Raw genomic sequence first — 21,020 nt, forward strand, 5'->3', positions numbered from 1 at the left:
TTAGCTATACAAAATAAATCACTGTCTTGGTATTCATTGTATCAATTAAAGACTTGATTGGTTGTGTTGTCCAGTACAAAAAATAAAGAATGGTGTTAGAACTCAGTCATGCTTTCCCCCACTTAGAAAATAGGCAGATGTCAACTACTGATGGTTTACTTTGGTTAAAGTACTGCAATGTCTCTTTTCACTGCATTTCATCAAGTGACCAATATTAGGTCTCCAATTACTGACTAAGTACTGTAATTAAGGATAGATTAAAGCAAAGACAAGGCTTGTACTCCCTTGGGTATAGATGATTAAAAGGTGATCTAATTAAGTTGTTTATGACGATTAAAGGATTTGATAGGGTAGAGAGGGACTATTCCTTCTGGGGAGAGGCTTGGGGACTGAATGGCCTCCTCCTGAATTAGAGAGAGTGGATAGTTCAGGGCATAATGGATAACTGCAATGCTGCTGTGAATTGGTTCATTTACAAATCTATTCAGTAGTTAATTGGCGAACAAGTTACAAGTGACAGTATATCATTGGAGTCTACTTGCGCCACTATTGCTCATTTTACAAATCAGGCTTACCTCCTGGCAAAACTTCACAATATTTTCCCACAATTCTTTGGCCTCCCCCTCATCAGTCTTCCTTCGTGCTTCCACAAGTATGCTTTCCCGTCTCTTCAGTGGCTTTGAGCCTTTCCTCAGTGTGAAATACTGCTGTGGAGTATGGCAGGCTGCACAATGTTTATCCTTTAAGTCATTTAGGAGCGTGCAAGCGGGGCAGGACCATTCATTGGATTTCTCCCGAGAAGAAGATGGCTGGACAGGGAATAGTTTGATGGGTTTCCGCATTCCTGCAGACTTGCCCCCACATGTGGTGCACGCAGACCCATTCAGGCCCCTCTCCCCGTTACAGTCCAGGCACCTTGGCCCTCGCTCTGTGTAACAATGATCTTGAAAACCATGGAGTTTGGAGGAACTGCAGGCACTGCATTTTTGGACGGTAGTAGGATTCTTTAGAGTGCACTTTGAACAAGTCCATATGGTAAAATCTGGGCTGGAGGGACTAAAGGGGGTGAACCTCACAGTTTCTCCAGTTAGGTCAATGATGTCCCCTCCTTTCATGGTTCTACAAGCTTCACATTTCGACACTGCAGCAGAGTTGATGAGGGAGCAAGATCCACACTTCCACTGGCTCGGTGATGACTCCATTTCCTCATCTAAAACACTGAGCCTCTTAGTACAAAAGAGTTCTTGTAATTTAGTGGAGGGTTTCACTTGTCCCTGGGGAGAGCCTCGAGCCACTGGAACGGAGGCGCTGGAGGTAGACGTGGTGACCATACTGCCAGATAGGACTGGCGAGTCTGCAGATGGTGGCTGGAATTTGGCAGCTGGTGGCACCTCTCTGCGGCTCCGTGGCACCGGGTTATTCTGGATCATTGGCGACAGTGGACTGACAATTGGAGACCTTGGACTCTCAGCCTCTGTGGCTGCATCGCGAATTGGCGACACGTCAGCCTCCATTGGTTCGGTTGAATCACTGAGCTGCGTTGTTGCCAATGATGAGCCAGAGGGTAGCTGGAAGCCAGCAGGGGTCACAACTTCAGGCACAACCAGAGCTTCAGGTGGGATCTTAGGCAGAGAAAGTTTGCGAGGACCCCCACATGCTGAACATGAGTTAGCAGATGGTGTGTTATGGAGAGTGCAACGTTGGCAGGCCCAAGCTTTGGAGGCATCCAGTGTACTGTTCTTGCAGCAGTTGCCATTGACGTCACCATTGACTGATCTCCCACAGTCCTGTGCAGCAGAAGCTCGGTGTTCGACCACAGTCGGCTGATTTTTGGTGTGACCATTTGTTGTGGGAACAGGTGGTGTGACAGGAGTAAGGGTTTGGGAAGACCCACAGACGTCACACTGGCTCTTGTTGATTGAGTTCCTGAAAGTGCATCGGGTGCAGGCCCACTGCTGTTCTTCTGTGCTAAGCCGAAGGATGTCATTGAAGTCCGGCCTTTCTCGGGGAGCCTCACATATGGAACACTGCCTCAGGACGTCGGGATTCAAGAAAGTGCATCGGGTACATGGCCATTCATTTGTTGTTGCCATGGCACTAGGCGACTGGGGCGTACTGGGGGAAGAAAAAATAAGCAACAGTTAATAAATGGAGTGGTATATTCTCAAACATTCTAAAACTTTCTATATATATCTCCCCTGACCGCACCCTCAACCAAGGCACTGATATTTATATCTCAAAGTGACCAAAAACCTCCAATAACCTCTCTTTTCCTGTGGGGATAGACAGCAAGCCAACTGGTTCTTCAAGGGCATTCCAAAGGAGCCTATCCTATTCTCACCACATACCCACACACAGTGCTTTTCAGTAGAGGTCACAAGACAAAGATCAAGAAAGAACAAAGAACAAAGAACAGTACAGCACAGGAAACAGGCCCTTCGGCCCTCCAAGCCTGTGCCGCTCCTTGGTCCAACTAGACCAATCGTTTGTATCCCTCCATTCCCAGGCTGCTCATGTGACTATCCAGGTAAGTCTTAAACGATGTCAGCGTGCCTGCCTCCACCACCCTACTTGGCAGCGCATTCCAGGCCCCCACCACCCTCTGTGTAAAAAACGTCCCTCTGATGTCTGAGTTATACTTCGCCCCTCTCAGCTTGAGCCCGTGACCCCTCGTGATCGTCACCTCCGACCTGGGAAAAAGCTTCCCACTGTTCACCCTGTCTATACCCTTCATAATCTTGTATACCTCTATTAGATCTCCCCTCATTCTCCGTCTTTCCAAGGAGAACAACCCCAGTCTACCCAATCTCTCCTCATAGCTAAGACCCTCCATACCAGGCAACATCCTGGTAAACCTTCTCTGCACTCTCTCCAACGCCTCCACGTCCTTCTGGTAGTGCGGCGACCAGAACTGGACGCAGTACTCCAAATGCGGCCTAACCAGCGTTCTATACAGCTGCATCATCAGACTCCAGCTTTTATACTCTATACCCCGTCCTATAAAGGCAAGCATACCATATGCCTTCTTCACCACCTTCTCCACCTGCGTTGCCACCTTCAAGGATTTGTGGACTTGCACACCTAGGTCCCTTTATTCACTTTCATTGCTCCAGCTTGCCCTACCTGAAATCAATTAACTGCAATAGATCCAGAAACTCAGCTCAGATCATTATGGTCAGTTCCACAGAGAGCAGTGAGTTTACCAACTGAGCCACCAGTGTAGCCTGTGGCTACACAGCCTTCAGCAGTTATCAGGTCCACCACACAGGCAGATTCCCAAGTCAATAGTTAACATTTATAATAAACTGTGTGTTAACAATGCATTCACAACAAGCATTGTGAAATAAAATCCAGTGTGATTGCTGCAGGGCAGCATGCTGGCACAGTGGTTAGCACTGCTGCCTCACAGTGCCAGGGACCCAGGTTCGATTCCCAGCTTGGGTCACTGTCTGTGTGGAGTTTGCATGTTCTCCCCATGTCTGCGTGGTTTTTTTTTCCAGGTTTCCTCCCACAGTCCGAAAGACATGCTGGTTAGGTGCATTGGCCGTGCTAAATTCTCCCTCAGTGTACTCGAACAGGCGCCGGAGTGTGGCGACTAGGAGATTTTCACAGTAACTTCATTGCAGTGTTAATGTAAGCCTACTTGTGAATAAATAAACTTTAAACTTAAAACTACTGAGAACTTTGGTACATGGGATATGAACAAGTAGCCAATCAATGCACTCATGGAAATAAAAATGGCTTCAGCCACTATCTCCCTAAGGCGTGTTTAAAGGGAGGAAAAGACTGCAGATTTGTTCATTCACAGCCCGTCAGAAGATTAAAGCAGGAATATTGCCTTGTTGTAAACTTAATTGGACGTTAATAAAGCTCAGATTGCACATTTACTGTTCTAAAATTATTCTCTTTTTCTTCGCAGCAATGGCGTATAATTGGGTAGTAAGCTACCGCGGGTGTAGCTTACTACTATGCAACCCAAGATGAATTTATTACTGTGAAGTAACAACTTCAAACATCTGACTCATCCCTTTGGAAAAATATTTGCATTCAGACCGGAAAATCCCTGATTAAACTGCAATAAATGGGTTCATGTTTCAGAATATCCAGGGCCAGTGAATGCACTAATTCAAAAGCAAAGTACTGCGGATGCTGGAAACCTGAAATTAAAAAAAAGCTGGAAATACTCAGAAGATCTGGCAGCGGACAGGGAAACAGTTAACATTTCAGGTTGCGACCTTTCATTAGAAGCTCCGTTTTAACGCCAGTCTATGCATGTCAGCCCTATACTGCAATTTTCAAAATAAACATTGTTTAGCAGGTGCAAAATCAACCTGATGAACACAAGCCAAATGAGGAATATCCAGGGGTAGTCCAAGGCCCTCATGCCAGTCTCCCACAGAATGCAGAAGTAAAACCACCACTGTGGTTTTACTAGTCCCTGCCTGGGAAAGGTAGTTCTGCAGGTCCAGTCCTGGGTCTCAGCTGGGCAAGCCATTGCCTGTTACCAGGGGAACTCATACTCATCAAGCCCCACAGCGAGATCAATTAATGATTCCCCTGGATCTCATGGGGTTATCACACCCCACCCCCTCCAAGTCAGAGGATTCCCCGATGAATCATCAGCATCCTGAGGACTAGCTCTTGGGGTTTTAGTGGGTGGAATGTCCCATCCGCAGGCCAGTAAGAAGGAGGCCAACTGGCATGTCCATAGAACTCGTTGCCTCCATGGAGGGTTCCATGAGACGGAGGCAATCGATTTGTTTTTTGAAGGTCTTCACCCCAGTTTGCACCTTATACAACATTGATCCTGTTTTTCGAGAATAACTCCCGGAATCCAGAGAGAGTCATCGCCGAAGCTCTTCACGCGGACCGTGGCTTGGAGTTCCTCACGCGGACCGTGGCTTGGAGTTCCTCACGCGGACCATGGCTTGGAGTTTCTCACGCGGACCGTGGCTTGGAGTTCCTCACGCGGACCGTGGCTTGGAGTCTCCATCTGGTCTCTGACCATCGTGGCCTCTTTTCTGTGCTTCTCATTTTAACACAACTTTGCTGCCCAAATTTGGGAACGTTAGGCTAAACCGAGTCCGAAGGCACGGCCCATCAATAGCTCCGCCAGGGCTATTCCCGTAATTATTTACAGCACAGTCCGATGGTGAAAAAATACGAGTAAGCTTTGTTTCTAGGGAACCTGTGGTTTGCTTCTGCATGCCACTTTTGAATCTCAGGACTGCCCGTTCAGCCAGGCCATTTGAGGACAGGTGGTAGGGTGCCTGTGGATGTACCTTACTTGCTTGTATTCATGAAGGTCTGAAACTCCTCACTGGTAAATGGCTTCCTGTTGTCTGTTGCAAGAATCTCAGGATGCCATGTGTATTGAAGGACTGACATACTTTCTCTATGGTATTGCAAGAGGTAGCGGGAGGCCATCCAATGCACATCGATCCATGGGTGTCAATGAGGATTAATAACATGGAACCCATAAATGGCCCTGCAACATCTGCATGTACTCACACCCAGGGTTTCTCTGGCCATTCCCAAGAGTGTTACGTGGCTACTGGTGGGGCCTTCTGGTTTTCCTGGAAAGTTTTGCACTGCTTGACCAGGTTTGCGATATCACTGTCTAAGCCAGACCACCAGACATTGCTCCACGTGAGCATTTTCATCTTAGAAATTCCTGGGTGGCCATTGTGCAATTCTTGAAGTATCGATCGCTGGCCTGGACGCAGGACAACCACTCGGGCTCCCCACAAGGTGACGCCATCTTCTATACTCAACTCCTGACATTTAGAGAGATAAGATGTCAAATCCTCTGCAGGACACCATTGTGGTCCATCACTTAGGACAACGTGACGTAGTTTCGCCAACTTAGGATCCTTTTGGATCCATGCCTGAATTTGTTTGGTGGATATTGGCAGAATGTCCATGAAGTTCACTGTCATGACGCAATTGCCATTTGATATTTGCAAAGGCTCGCTCTTGTGGCATTTACCACAACCATTTCTGATTTCATTTTTTAAACAGTATGTGGAGGGGTGCCAGCAGGGTTGCTAAGTTCGACATGAATTTCCCATAGTCATTTATGAGACCAGGAAAAACTTCAACTCCGTTGTGTTCCTTGGAGTCACAGCCCCTTTTATGGCCTTCACTTTCTCTCCGACAGGATGTAATCCATCCTTGTCAACTCCATACCCAAGGTGTGCCTCCTTGTTTACCTGGAACACACATTTCCCTTTTCAATCAAACACCAGCATCAGAAAAATGCCGTTTGAAGGATCCGGAGATTAAAACATAATCCAGATAGATTGCCACTCTGGGTAACCTTAAAGGATGTTCTCCATCAGCCTTTGAAAAATGCACAAGCCGAAGACATCCCAAAGTGCAAGCAAGTGTACTCATACAGTCCTTTGTGAGCATTAATGGTGACATACTTCCTGGATGACACCTCAAGCTCCAGTTGAAGATAGGTATGGCTCATGTCTAATATGGAGAATATGTGACCTCCAGCCAGTTTTACATACAAATATTCTATGCGTGGCAAAGAGTATCTTTCTAAGCGGGAGACTCTGTTGACCACCAATTTATAATAATTAAAACTGGAACTACTGGTGCAACCCATTCAGCAAATTGTACTGGGTGTACAAGTTCCTCTAGACATTCCAATTTGCCCTCTACTTTGGTACGTGGGGCATAGAGGCCCGGCTGTGTCTTTAACTATTCAGGTCGGATCTCTGAGTCCATGTAGATCTTAGTCCTAGCATCCTTAAATCTTCCCTACACCTTCTTGGAACACTTTGGGATACTTTCCGATGACTTTGCAGAGACTACCAGTTCTCATTTTAAAGATCTATTTCAAATCCAGGCGGATATTTTGCAGCAAGGCCTTCCCAAAAAACTGGGCCCTGGTCATTGCAACACTATCAGTAGTAGCCGGTCTGTCTGTTGCCCCTGTGTAACTGAGGTTACAGTGGTCCCAACAATAACAAGGGCTTCACAGTATATGTGGCTAATCTAGCCTTGGTGTCCCGTAGACTTAAAGGCAAGCTGCCCAATCGGAGTCACCAAAAGGTTTGCTCCCCCAGTAATAGATACAGCTATTACTGTATACCTCCATGTGTCTACCTCCATGTCTAGGGGTTGGCCAGTTACCTGGAGTTTAACCTTGGTTGGAGACACTTTGGGTGCGGCAATGCAATTTAGCTGCATTAATTCCTCATTCATGGGCTGGTTTATTTGCAAAGCCCTGCCCTGTCCTTTGCCCTTCAGTCTGGGTGGCACACATTTTGCCTTTTTTGGTAGTCTTGTCTGGAGCGGACCATATGACTACAAGTGGAGCACAGATGTGCTCGCCCATCACTGCATTGTGGAGAGCTTTGGCATTTCGTTCTGGAATAGAACATAGAACATTACAGCGCAGTACAGGCCCTTCGGCCCTCGATGTTGCGCCGACCAGTGAAACCAATCTAAAGCCCATTTAACCTACACTATTCCAATATCATCCATATGTTTATCCAATAACCATTTGAATGCTCTTAATGTTGACGAGTCCACTACTGCTGCAGGCAGGGCATTCCACGCCCTTACTACTCTCTGAGTAAAGAACCTACCTCTAACATCTGTCCTATATCTATCACCCCTCAATTTAAAGCTGTGTCCTCTCCTGCTAGCCATCACCATCCGAGGAAAAAGGCTCTCACTATCCACCCTATCTAATCCTCTGATCATCTTGTATGCCTCTATTAAGTCACCTCTTAACCTTCTTCTCTCTAACGAAAACGACCTCAAGCCCCTCAGCCTTTCCTCATATGATTTTCCCACCATACCAGGCAACATCCTGGTAAATCTCCTCTGCACCCTTTCCAACACTTCCACATCCTTCCTACAATGCGGCGACCAGAACTGTACGCAATACTCCAAGTGCGGCCGCACCAGAGTTTTGTACAGTTGCAACATGACCTCATGGCTCTGAAACTCAATCCCTCTACCAATAAAAGCCAACACACGGTACGCCTTCTTAACAACCCTATCAACCTGGGTGCCAACTTTCAGGGATCTATGCACACGGACACCCAGATCCCTCTGTTCATCCACACTACCAAGTATCTTACCATTAGCCCAGTACTCTGTATTCCTGTTACTCCTTCCAAAGGAATCTCGCGGTCTGACTCAAATCGCCCTTTCTTGGCAGCAAATAGGAGTCGCAAACTTGGTTCTGCGGTATGGGGGTTGCCCAAGGCTGCGGACAGTACCGTCAATGGACCCCTGAAGTTCCTGGTCCCTTCCAGATTTTCATAGGAAAGGGCCAGTTCTATGGCTTTCTTGATGTTCAGAGTTGGTTCAGTTAGTAGGTTCCACTGGGTCGCAATATTATCGAATCCACATACTAAACGGTCCCTTAACATTTCCAGAAGTGCTGGCCATACTCAGTGTTCCACCAATTTCCACAGTGTTGGCAAGAATTCGGTGACTGGTTCCCCAGGGAGTCTATTTGCCATGTTAAACCTATAGCATTGCAATATAACAGACGGTTTGGGGTCATAGTGTTTTGTATCATATCTATCAATTTGTTGGAAAGTTTTGAATCCAGGGCTGCCAGGTAGGTTAAACTTTTTATGATGCTGAAAGTCAGGCCCCACAAGCGGTCAGGAGGATGACTTTTTGCTGGTCATCCTCTTCTATCCTGTTTACCAGAAGAAATATCTAATTCTTTCAGCATATTGGGACCAATCCTCCACACCCTGCATCATGAAGTTCAAGTTACTCAAAGAGCGGCATTTTCAATATCTCCTTGTCACCATCTTACCGGGGTTGCTGAAAGACAAGACTTTCTAAAACTTCTCTTGTTGCTCATTGCCAATGTAATGACTCAGGAAAACAGACTGGAAAGGAACAGTTTATTTACAGAATGCAGAGTAAAACCACTACAGTGGTAATACACACACTAGTCACTAGTGCTGCAGGCCCAGTCCAGGGCCTGCCTTATAAAAGGTTTTGGTAATAAGTTCCAGCTGGGCAAGCAATTGCCTGTTACCAGGGGAACTCATACTCAATGAGCCCCACAGGGAGATCAATCAGTGATTCCTCATGGGAGCTATCACACTGATGACGTACACAATCTGTCCATCATTCCTCCAGTCACACCCTTAAACATTAACTTCAGACAGCACTGTGTTCTCTTAGCTCTGTAGATGTGAAGGATGTTGAAAATGACAGGGCTGTTCTGCAGCACTAACCAGTAACATTGAGGGATTGAGACTGACATCACAAACAACAGATTTTAGTTGTTTATTGATATCTACTCAACCCTGAGAAAAGACATCCTGACTACACACTCCAGCTTGCTAATCTTAATATTACATCTAGGGAATTATGTGGGCAACTTTATTCCTTTTCACCAGCACAATGAAATTCAACTGAAAGCATAGTGAAGAAAAATACTAACTAATGTTAATGGGGGGGGGGGGGGGGGGGGGAGAGAGCGGCTAGAAGGATAACAGCAACGAGGTGATAGGTTCTTGCCTACATGATGAGCTCTTAAGCATGAAGAGACAAGCTGACTCACTTGCCTAGATGAGTCTCCACTTGCCATTCTGTTCCAGAATTTCCAGTTACGCACCTTTGAAGCCCATTGAGATGCTTCTTTCCAAGTAAAGACATTTATAAATGGAAGCAGTTGTGGTTGGAATAACACAAGTAGAAACTTATGACCTCCAGTTGCTCTGCTACATTTTTAGTGTACCTGTGTACACCAGTTACAGAATCATACAATGAAGCTGGAGGCCATTCGATGCATTGTGTTTGCTCTCTGAAAAATCTATCCAATTAGTCACACTCCCTGATCTTTCTGCATCGGCCAGCAAATTTACACATTTTTCTGTCTCCACCACTCTCTCAGCCTGGTCACTCCAGATCATGAACAACTCACTGTGTAAAGTCATTCTCTTTATCTCCACTCTGGTTCTTTTGCAATGATCATTCATCTGGGTCTTCTTGGTTCCTGACCCTCCCTCCTTATTTACCCCATCAAAATTCTTCTTGCGCCTACCCTTGTTGGAGAAGCAATGCAAAAATGTCCTGAATTGTTGTAGCAGTGCTGACTGCTCTCAGACCACACAGATCAAAAATAAAATCACACTATCAGCCATTAAAGGTGTTCACCATAGCTTATGACAGAGTCACTATTTTGAGCCACATACTCGCTGATTCAAAAGATCCAAGGGGTGAGGAGCAGTAAAAGAAAAGGAAATAGATGAGTAAAAATGTCACCTTTCTGCAAATTATAACAAAGTTGAACCCTGTTCTTCATTCTATAGTTCACTGGGATCTAAAGCGAAACTCAATACAGCAAACTCAACCTCCAGCACAGCCTTCTCACCAAAATATCCATCACCGGTAGAACTTACCTCACTACTAATTCAAATTTTTAAACAATTTCACACAGCACACTTCAGACCATCTGCTTTCCAATTTACATAGAATGTGTAGGCTGTTTTAAACCAGGAAGGTAGCAATGGAAACACGATCGCAACTGCTCAAAAACACTTCCTGGTTAATTTGTTCAATATGCCAGTACTCTATTTAACTCTTTAATCCCCTAAACACAGCAGCAGAATTTCAAATTGAACTAAAAGAGAAAATGCTGGAAAATCTCAGCAGGTCTGGCAGCATCTGTAAGGAGAGAAAAGAGCTGACGTTTCGAGTCCAGATCACCCTTTGTCAAAAATTCCAAATCAGCTTTGACAAAGGGTCATCTGGACTCGAAACGTCAGCTCTTTTCTTTCCTTACAGATGCTGCCAGACCTGCTGTGATTTTCCAGCATTTTCTCTTTTGATTTCAGATTCCAGCATCCGCGGTAATTTGCTTTTAGCCATCAATCTCTTTCCTGATTCATTTTCAACTTCTGCATTTTACATAGTTTTAAACAATTCATTTAAAAAAGCATCGAGACTTATTAACTTAGTGATAATAACAACTGAAGAATTCCCACAAATAAACCTAAACATTGAGGAGAGAGCACACCAGAGTGGTCCCTCATTCTCAGCTGGTTTCGAAAGTTTGTTTCCCTGCAATACCATTCCCAGACAGAAATTTCACTGGACCAAATGCAAGTATCTGACACCAGTTTCTGGAAATTAAATTCCAAATGATGAAGGATTAGGATTGCCAGGATCCTGCATCCAGTGTGCAGGACTATTACAATCTTGCAAAAGTAATTGAAACCTCAACTTCTCAAAGGTTGCTGATGGGGCACAGATTTAGCCAAGGTTTTCAAATTGCATTTCAAGTTAGTTTGGAGTTAGTTATTTATTAACTGTCAAGTCACGTACCAGCTCCAGTGTGGGTGGGTTCACATATGTGAGTGAAAGAAAGAGGGAGAGAGAAAAAATGAGAGAGGGAGATAGAAAGAGAAAAATAACAGAAAATGAAGAATAAAAAAATGGGGCAAGAAAGGGCGAGAGAGAGAGGGGAGAGAAAGAGAAAAAAAAGTCTAGTCCCGTAAGATTTAGGTACATCAGCTTGCAGGATCCTCTGTGGCTCAATAGGTAACATCTTTGCCTGTAAATCAGAAGATTGTGGCTTTAAGTTCTCTCCAGGGGCTTGAGCAAGAATCCAGGCCGACTGTCCTGTGCAACACTAAAGGAGTGCTGCACTCAAAATCACAACAACAGATGACCTGGTCATTGTCACTTTGCAATCTGTGGGAGCTTGCTGTGTACAGATTGGCTGTTGTATTTCCTATATTACAAGAATGGCAACATTTCAAAAGAACTTCATTGGTTGTTAACTGCTTTGGGACATCCTGAGGTGATGCAAGCTGCTATATAAATGCAAATCGGTCTTTTTTCCATTCCTACCCATAAATCAAATGATTTTTGAGTAGTTTAATAGAAGCAACTACAGTTATCTAAATGCTCCATTTGTAATGCGAATTCAGTACACTACTAGCAAAGATTGAAGAATGCAGCAACATTGCAGCAATGGATGCAGAGCACAGCAGCCCAGCAGCAATGGATGCAGAGCACAGCAGCCCAGCAGCAATGGATGCAGAGCACAGCAGCCCAGCAGCAATGGATGCAGAGCACAGCAGCCCAGCAGCAATGGATGCAGAGCACAGCAGCCCAGCAGCAATGGATGCAGAGCACAGCAGCCCAGCAGCAATGGATGCAGAGCACAGCAGCCCAGCAGCAATGGATGCAGAGCACAGCAGCCCAGCAGCAATGGATGCAGAGCACAGCAGCCCAGCAGCAATGGATGCAGAGCACAGCAGCCCAGCAGCAATGGATGCAGAGCACAGCAGCCCAGCAGCAATGGATGCAGAGCACAGCAGCCCAGCAGCAATGGATGCAGAGCACAGCAGCCCAGCAGCAATGGATGCAGAGCACAGCAGCCCAGCAGCAATGGATGCAGAGCACAGCAGCCCAGCAGCAATGGATGCAGAGCACAGCAGCCCAGCAGCAATGAATGCAGAGCACAGCAGCCGAGCCACTGAAGTTGAAATTTCCAATTTCAGACCACTCAGATTCCGGATGGATGGGGCAGGATTCCATCAGCCACAAACCCTCAGTCCTCCTGTCACCAGAGAAAATGGCTGTGAATGGCAGCTTGGAAGATAAGTTATGTTCAGTTCTATTGTGGTAAATATCTTTACGCTGTTGCTGCTATCGGGAACGTCTATTACGGTGGATCCCTGAGCCAAAAGGAGGAGGAGATAGTCTAGTTTTTTTTTAAACAGCACTATCCCTGAAGCCCATTTGGCAATTATGATGCTTTTGTACAGGAAAGCTACATGGACCCTTCAGAATGGTGTTAGGGAGAGGGCTCCGATTTGATATCTAATTTGTGTTAGTGTCCTAGATCAGAAAAAAGTAAAGTTGGCCAAGGCCGTTAATCCTGATTGTATTTCAGTAAGCTATTGGAAATTGCACGTGTCTGGATATCAGGGCAGAACCTGTGCTAAGGAACAAAGCTGAAATACGTTATGGCAGCAACTGTAGCACAATGAAATAAGGAGGTCAGAGACCAAAGCCAAGACTAACTCAGTCACACTAAGCTATGCCTTCACTAATTCATTTATGGAATTTCTCAACATGGTTTTAGGTTTCTCTTCTTTAGATTCAAATATGTATCAGCCTATGACTTTCATAGTTGAATAGCTTGTTTGTGCTCAGTAGCTAAGATCACAGATGAAGCATGCCTATTTAGGATCAGGTACAACAGCATTGGAATTACATCAAAGCAAGGCAACACAAACAGGTTCCTTCTTGCTCGCTGATGGGCATATAACTAATGTCTTTTTTGGGTCCCTAGATCTGTATCTACATTTGTGAAGATGTGGGTGGAAGTTCCTAACCACATTTTCCTATTCAAAACTCTCTTAAAAGAAAATCACGAAGTATAACTGTGTTAGTGAAAATGACATTCTTGCCAAATATGATCACACTCCAAGGGCAGATTGAAATTCTGGGTATAAATAGTCCTCTATTCTTATTTTTCTCAGATACTTGTCCAAGATTCTAATTTTATAGTTGTAGATTTTATGCAAATTAGATTTCAAGCAAAAGCTTATGTAGACCAGCAGAGAATTTCACACCCAGGCATTAAGGTGTCAAGACGAATTTGTCAAGCAGCACCCACAGTAAAAGAAGATGTTTATCCCAGTTCCTTGGAGCATTGCCATTACAGTGTTGTATGCCAATCCTCATCAGGAACACAGGGTGTACAATTGTTTTTCAATTTCTGTTTGTCCTCCATTCTCAAATCAATAGGCAAGGGAGTGTATGGCGTATGATAGAGTTCTTCCATCTTGCCAGCTGGATTTGGCTGAAATTCCTTACCTTTTCGCATGTGCAAAATTAACTCATGGCAGATCAAACTCAAGTTCCTTATGGGAAATGTCACTCATTTCTCAACACACCAGCAAAGCTAGGAAACTGGACACTTTTTCCAACTTCCGGCATCCTTTGTTAACAAGGAGTGTTTCCAGATCAGATGTAGTACAGTTAGGTACAAAAGGAAAGCTGTCTCTACTCCCCAATACCCTGAACCCCAACTTCATCCCCTATCGCAGAGGCCCAAGCTTTCCATCTTTACGTATACCACTGAGTCTCAAATTACATTAAAAGTTTAAACAAACACTCCAGTTAATTTGGAAATATTTCAAGTTGCAGATAAAACAGTATTATTCTTTATCCAAGAATGAGGCAGCGCCTCTTCTTTCTCAGAAGACTAAGGAAATTTGGCATGTTAGCTACGACTCTCACCAACTTTTACAGATGCACCATAGAAAGTATTCGTTCTGATTGTATCACAGCTTGGTATGGCTCCTGCTCTGCCCAAGACCGCAAGGAACTACAAAAGGTCGCGAATGTAGCCCAGTCCATCACGCAAACCAGCCTCCCATTCATTGACTCTGTCTACACTTCCCGCTGCCTCGGCAAAGCAGCCAGCATAATTAAGGACCCCACGCACCTCGGACATTCTCTCTTCCAACTTCTTCGGGAAAAAGATACAACAGTCAAAGGTCACGTACCAACCGATTCAAGAACAGCTTCTTCCCTGCTGCTGTCAGACTTTTGAATGGACTTGCATTAAGTTGATCTTTCTCTACACCCTAGCTATGACTGTAACACTACATTCTGCACTCTCTCACCTCCTTCTCTATGAACAGTATGTTTTGTCTGTATAGTGCGCAAGAAACAATACTTTTCACTGTATACACTTAATACATGTGACAATAATAAATCAAATCAAACCAAACATTAAAATCTTTCCAAAGCCATAAAATGTGAACGCAAAAAACCCCCTGAAAAAGAAATAATTGCACACAGGATAGAGCTGCTTGAGATTTCTCTGTCTGGGTAGGTTATGACTCTATGTCCTGTTGCACTCCATCAGTGTAATATTTCTATCTTATCAGCCATGCTGGAGTTTGATTTCTGCCAATGTGTGAGTGCTTTGTCAAAGTGACGCACACCAATTAAACACTAGGGGCATTAAACACTAGATCCATTAAAACACCAAACTGTAGGACTATGTAGCAAGAAATATGGCCAATGAATGTTCACACACTACAGAAGTAATAAAGGAAATCATTTAAATATATGCTATGCTTATATGAAACTCATTCCACAGTTGAGTGCTGCTTTCCTTACATATGATGGTAGTTTTACCTTCAGCTCCATATTTGACTGGGTGTTAATCCATCCCTGAGTTGAGGGATGTTCATCATATGAATAAGTCTTCTATCCAGTCAGCCTAGACTAGATTTAGATTCATTTCCCAGACAGAAATGTATTAACCACTGCCCTCCAAAGTTCCATCATTAGATTCAACATCTTGTACTGCTCACGTCATAAATGTTATCCTTTTCAATCAAAATTGCTGGGTAAGTATAAGGAGCAGTGGTTAGCATTCAATGCACTACTACTTCTAATGTGAGTGAATAATGATATTTGTTTGACTAACAAAATGTGGTTAATTTTCTTGCCTAGGTGGAGACTCAAATACAGTTTCCTGTCTGACCCCAGCTCAAAGTCTTCTGGACCCAGGGAAGATTGAGCATAGGTCAAGCCTAGATAGTTAGACTTGCTGTGGTCAGACTGCTTTGGGTGACATTGCAACACCCTGACTTCTGTAATGATTTACATTGTACGGGGTCATGGTCAGCAATTTTCAACAGACCCAAAGATCTTCAGATGAACAGGGAAATTGATATTGAAAGACAAGAGTCAAGAAATATCTGGCAAAGCAATCATTCGCCTCTATAGAAGGGAATAGTCTGAACAAAATCTATTCTCCCTAAACTTCTTTAAACATAAACATGCTTTTCACAGCCTCATAATGTTCATGTATCAGTAGTGGTTGAATCATAACAATCACATCATAAAATCAAGGCCTAATTAGTACATCCACACTGGGCAAATTATATTTGGTAGGTCAAGCAGTTACACAGCACATTGTAATGGGAAACAGAGGCTGATGCAGCTGTTGTTTAACCCATAGATTCATTCTGATGAGTTTGCTCACTCAAAATTCTGTACGGTCAGAGTTTCATCAAGTGCAGCACTCGAATGTGCATTGACAAGTCAATGTGGCTACCTCCCAATCCAGTCCCAGGTACAACTTACAGGTCTGGTGGGATTTAAACATGCACATTTGTGGTGTGAATTAGATAGCTAGTTCATGAGAAGCAGTCTGTGTGTGTCCATACCTGGGAGAGTGTGTGTCAGAGAGAACACAAAACCTGCAATTTTTAAGTTCCTTGTTTTAATTGCATTCCATGTAAAAGACAGAAGTGACTAGGAAATGTTATTTTACTTACGCTATGCTCTTCCTCAATAGTAACACCATTCAACAGAATGTGTCAGGTGCTTCACCAAGAAGGAGAAACATCAAATACTTAACCACACCTTTTCAATCTGCAGCTCTTTCAATCGGATGATCTCCTTCGGGGCTGCTTGGAGTCAGTGGACTGGTCAGTATTTAAAAACTCTGACCAGCCTGAATGAGTACGCCACTACAGTAACTGACTTCATTAGTAAGTGTGTAGAAGACTTTGTGCCAAAGAAGCAAATCCGTGTGTTCCCCAACCCGAAACCATGGATGAACAGGGATATCCACTGCTTGCTGCAGTCCAAGTCTGAGGCGTTCAAGTCAGGCGACACTGACCTATACAAGAAAGCCAGATACAATCTAAGGAGATCCATCAAAGATGCCAAAAGACAGTACTGGACCAAGCTAGAGTCCCAGGCTAGGCCACACCGAGCCCTGCCGACTATGGCAAGGTCTGCAAGATATAACAGGCTACAAGATGAAGACATGTAAAATCGCCGGCTCCAACGCACCCCTCCCTGATGAGTTCAATGCATTGTATGCCCATTTTGAGCAAGAAGTCAGCGAGAGCATGCCCTCCACCCTGGAAGCCCTAGATGAATCTGTATCTGGGGTCACCATAGCAGGTGTCAGAGCAGCTTTCTCAAAGGTCAACCCACGGAAAGCAACTGACCTGGATGGGGTACCCAGACGAGCAGTCAGGTCCTGCACGGATCAGCTGGCAGGGGTATTCGCAGACATCTTCAACCTCGCTTTACAACAATCTGAGGTCCCTATCTGCTTCAAGATGACGACCATCATCCCGGTACCCAAGAAAAACCAAGCAGCTTGCCTTAATGACTATCAGCTGGTAGCTCTGACATCCATCATTATAAAGTGCTTCGAAAGGCTAGTCATGGCACGAATCAATTCCAGCCTCCCAGACTACCTGGATCCACTACAGTTTGCCTACTGCTGCAACAGGTCCACAGCAGACACCATTTCCCTGGCCCTGCACTCAACCTTGGAACATCGAGATAACAAAGACACCTATGTCAGATTCCTACTTATTGACTACAGCTCAGCCTTCAACACCATTATTCCCACAAAACCCATCTCCAAACTCCGTGGCCTGGGCCTCGGCACCTCCCTCTGTGACTGGATCCTGAACTCGCAGACCACAATCAGTAAGGATAGACAACAACACCTCCTCCATGGTAATGCTCAATACCGGTGCCCCACAAGGCTGTGTTCTCAGCCCCCTACTATATTCCTTATACACCTATGACTGTGTAGCCCAATTCCCCTCCAATTCGATTATCAAGTTTGCTGTCGACACCATCGTAGTGGGTTGGATGTCAAGCAATGACGAGGCAGAGTACAGGAGTGAGATAGAGAATCTGGTGAACTGGTGCGGCAACAATAATCTCTCCCTCTATGTCAACAAAATGAAGGAGATTGTCATCGACTTCAGGAAGCGTAAAGAAGACCATGCCCCTGTCGACATCAACGGGGGCGAAGTAGAAAGAGTCGAGAGCTTCAAGTGTTTAGGTGTCCAGATCACCAAAAACTGTCCTAGTCCCCCATGCCGACACTATAGTTAAGAAAGCCCATCAACACCTCCACTTTCTCATATGACTAAGGAAATTTGGGATGTCAGCTATGACTCTCACCAACTTATCCAGATGCACCATAGAAAGCATTCTTTCTGGTTGTATCACAGCTTGGTATGGCTCCTGTTCTGCCCAAGACCGCAAGGAACTACAAAAGGTCATGAAAGTAGCTCAATCCATCACGCAAACCAGCCTCCCATCCATTGGCTCAGTCTACACTTCCCACTGCCTCGGCAAAGCAGCCAGCATAATTAAGGACCCCACGCACCCTGGACATTCTCTCTTCCACCTTCTTCCGTCAGGAAAAAGATACAAAGGTCTGAGGTCACGTACCAACCGAAGAACAGCTTCTTCCCTGCTGCCATCAGACTTTTGAATGGACTTACCCTGCATTAAAGTTGATCTTTCTCTACACCATAGCTATGACACTACATTCTGCACTCTCTCGTTTCCTTCTCTATGAACAGTATGCTTTGTCTGTATAGCACGCAAGAAACAATACTTTTCACTATATGCTAATACATGTGACAATAATAAATCAAATCCAAACTCGAGGAAAAACAGACTTCAATATGTATTACTGCAATCTCTAAAATGTGAATTTCAACCAGAGTCTACAATTTGACCACTTGCGGTTTTTCAGTCAGGGTGGATTTTAGATGCCAAGCTCAGTCAGGCATTCTCAAAAATGTAGTCAGATTCCCATCAGTGATTCAATGTGTGTTGAAAAATTCTACAGATAGCAGCGTGCAGTATCTGAGTATTTTTAAAACAAGAACATCAGGTCTGTTGGGTGACCATAAAATCACAATGGGCTATTGCAACTGAAGAAAAACCTGAAGATAAGACTGCGCCTGAGGTTCTGAATAAACTGCACAGCTGATGGATTGGGTTTTACTTATCAAGCTCGATAAGGCACAGACACTTTGCATTGAAGTGTACAGGATCAGCCGCTTCATAATGAGCTCCTTATTAACATCAGTGTGTAGCAGTACATGCTGCGGGGGAAGTGGCTATCAGACTCACTAAAGTGCTGCATGTTAAATTTCTGGATGTCAGGGCCACACATGCCCAGTTGTCGAGCTGCTGCTGCAATGCGAGAAAGATAAGGTGGCCTCGGCTCAAAATTTCAGGAGGCTGAGTTTTTTCTCTTTCCATAGGTCATGGCCGCACTGTTCCAAATTTTGTACTTCTGCAAGGAGTAATAATATTCAAGTAACATTCAAGTAATATTTAAGTATTCAATATTCTGTAACAATATTTTAGTGGCGCTGAGACAGAGCAGACACGAGGCAGCAACTAAAACAAAAGGGTTTTAAAAATTCAACATTATGGTATCTCCTTTTATAACGGTTTTATGCCTGGTTAGTACGACTGGCTGCTGACATGTTGCCCTCACTTTGTTGGTGACAAAATTAAAGTTTAAGCCTATCAAATAACTGTGAAAACCCAGACAAAATACAAACCAACTGCTCCAGCACCTCATTTGCTATCTGTCAGATCTTGCTTAACACAAATTAGCTTGTGTTTCTCTATTAACAACAGTTCAAAAAGGCTTTATATTGCCTCAGGATACCATGAAGGCATGATAATGTGTCACACATAGATGCCCCCAGATGCTTTGCAGTGTTTTACACACAGATAAAGTAAGATGCTTGTCTGAGAGTCATTCACCGCAATTCTACAGCCTTGCCCGCCACAGAATCGGAGTGGGCGAGGGGCGGACATCAGAAATTGTTCTAGTGGAGCAGGCAGAGAGGCGATTCTTGTGAGGAGAGCTGGAAGGTAAGAGTTTGATTTTTAACTTGCTTTTTTTTCCGGAGTTTTTCCAGAGCAGCCGGAAGTAGAGAACCAGAAGTAGGCCGTAGAGAGACCTGGGAAGGTTTTTGTTTTGCCCAATAAATTTGAAAGCCGAGACACTACACGTGTACTGTCTCCCACCCTCCCCCCTCCTCTAACCTAAAAGAAAAGATGGGTGTGAGAGCAGGTAAGCTTTTTTGCTTTTTTTTTCTCTTTCGTTTCTTAGCAAGGGAAGTTAGCAGCGATGTCAGTGCAGGCAGTGCAATGTTCCTCCTGTGGGATATTTGAGGTGAGGGACACCATTAGTGTCCCAGCTGAGTACACCTGCAGGAAGTGCACCCAATTCTAGCTCCTTGAAGACTGTGTTAGGGATCTGGAGCTGGAACTGGATGAACTCAGGATCATTCGGGACGCAGAGAGAGCTATAGATAAAAGCTACAGGGAGGTAGTTACTCCTAGGAATGAAGATACTTGGGTGACTGTTAAGAGGGGGTAAGAAGCAGTCAGAGCAGCAATCCCCTGTGGCCGTTCCTCTGTAAAACAAGTATACCGTTTTGGATACTGTTGGGGACGACGACTTACCAGGGGTAAGCCATGGGGTACAGGTCTCTGGCACAGAGTCTGCCCCTGTTGCTCAGAAGGGAAGGGGGGAGAGGAGTAGAGCATTAGTCATTGGGGACTCCATAGTTAGGGGGATAGATAGGAGATTCTGTGGGAACGAGAGGGACTCGCGGTTGGTGTGTTGCCTCCCAGGTGCCAGAGTCCGTGATGTCTCGGATCGTGTTTTCAGGATCCTTAAGGGGGAGGGGGACCAGCCCCAAGTCGTGGTCCACATAGGCATCAAAAACTTGGGTAGGAAAAGGGATGGGGATGTAAGGCAGAAATACAGGGTGGAAGCTTAGAGCTAGAACAAACAGAGTTGTTATCTCTGTTTTGTTACCCGTGCCACGTGCTAGCGAGGAGAGGAATAGGGAGAGAGAGCAGTTGAACACGTGGCTACAGGGATGGTGCAGGAGGGAGGGATTCAGATACCTGGATAATTGGGGGTCATTCTGGGGTAGGTGGGACCTCGACAAACGGGATGGTCTACTCCTGAACCTATCCGGGGGGGGGGGGAATTTGCTGATGCTCTTCGGGAGGGTTTAAACTAATTCAGCAGGAGGATGGGAACCTGAATTGTAGCTCCAGTGTACAAGAGGTTGAGAGTAGTGAGGTAATGAATAAGGTTTCAAGGTCGCAGGAGTGTACCGGCAGGCAGGAAGGTGGTTTGAAGTGTGTCTACTTCAATGCCAGGAGCA

At 44.9% G+C, this 21,020-nt stretch overlaps 2 protein-coding genes across 8 annotated transcripts in view; one reads left to right on the forward strand and one right to left on the reverse strand.

Moving 5' to 3' along the window:
- glis2b (GLIS family zinc finger 2b) overlaps positions 1–21,020 on the forward strand; it is a 457,410-nt gene that overhangs the window by 163,742 nt on the left and 272,648 nt on the right. The gene's annotated exons all lie outside the window — the stretch shown is intronic.
- Positions 1–21,020, reverse strand: part of capn15 (calpain 15) — a 266,791-nt gene that overhangs the window by 82,961 nt on the left and 162,810 nt on the right. For all 6 annotated transcript variants that reach the window (XR_013500686.1, XR_013500685.1, XR_013500684.1 and 3 more), the window contains one exon: positions 576–2,115. Coding sequence is in view for 3 of the 6 variants with exons in the window: in XM_078240520.1 (XP_078096646.1) it covers positions 576–2,093 (1,518 nt within the window). In the remaining 3 variants the exon portion in view is untranslated. The remainder of the gene's footprint in view (positions 1–575; positions 2,116–21,020) is intronic.

Source organism: Mustelus asterias, chromosome 23 (assembly GCF_964213995.1).
Source record: "Mustelus asterias chromosome 23, sMusAst1.hap1.1, whole genome shotgun sequence".
In the NCBI taxonomy this organism is placed as follows: domain Eukaryota; kingdom Metazoa; phylum Chordata; class Chondrichthyes; order Carcharhiniformes; family Triakidae; genus Mustelus; species Mustelus asterias.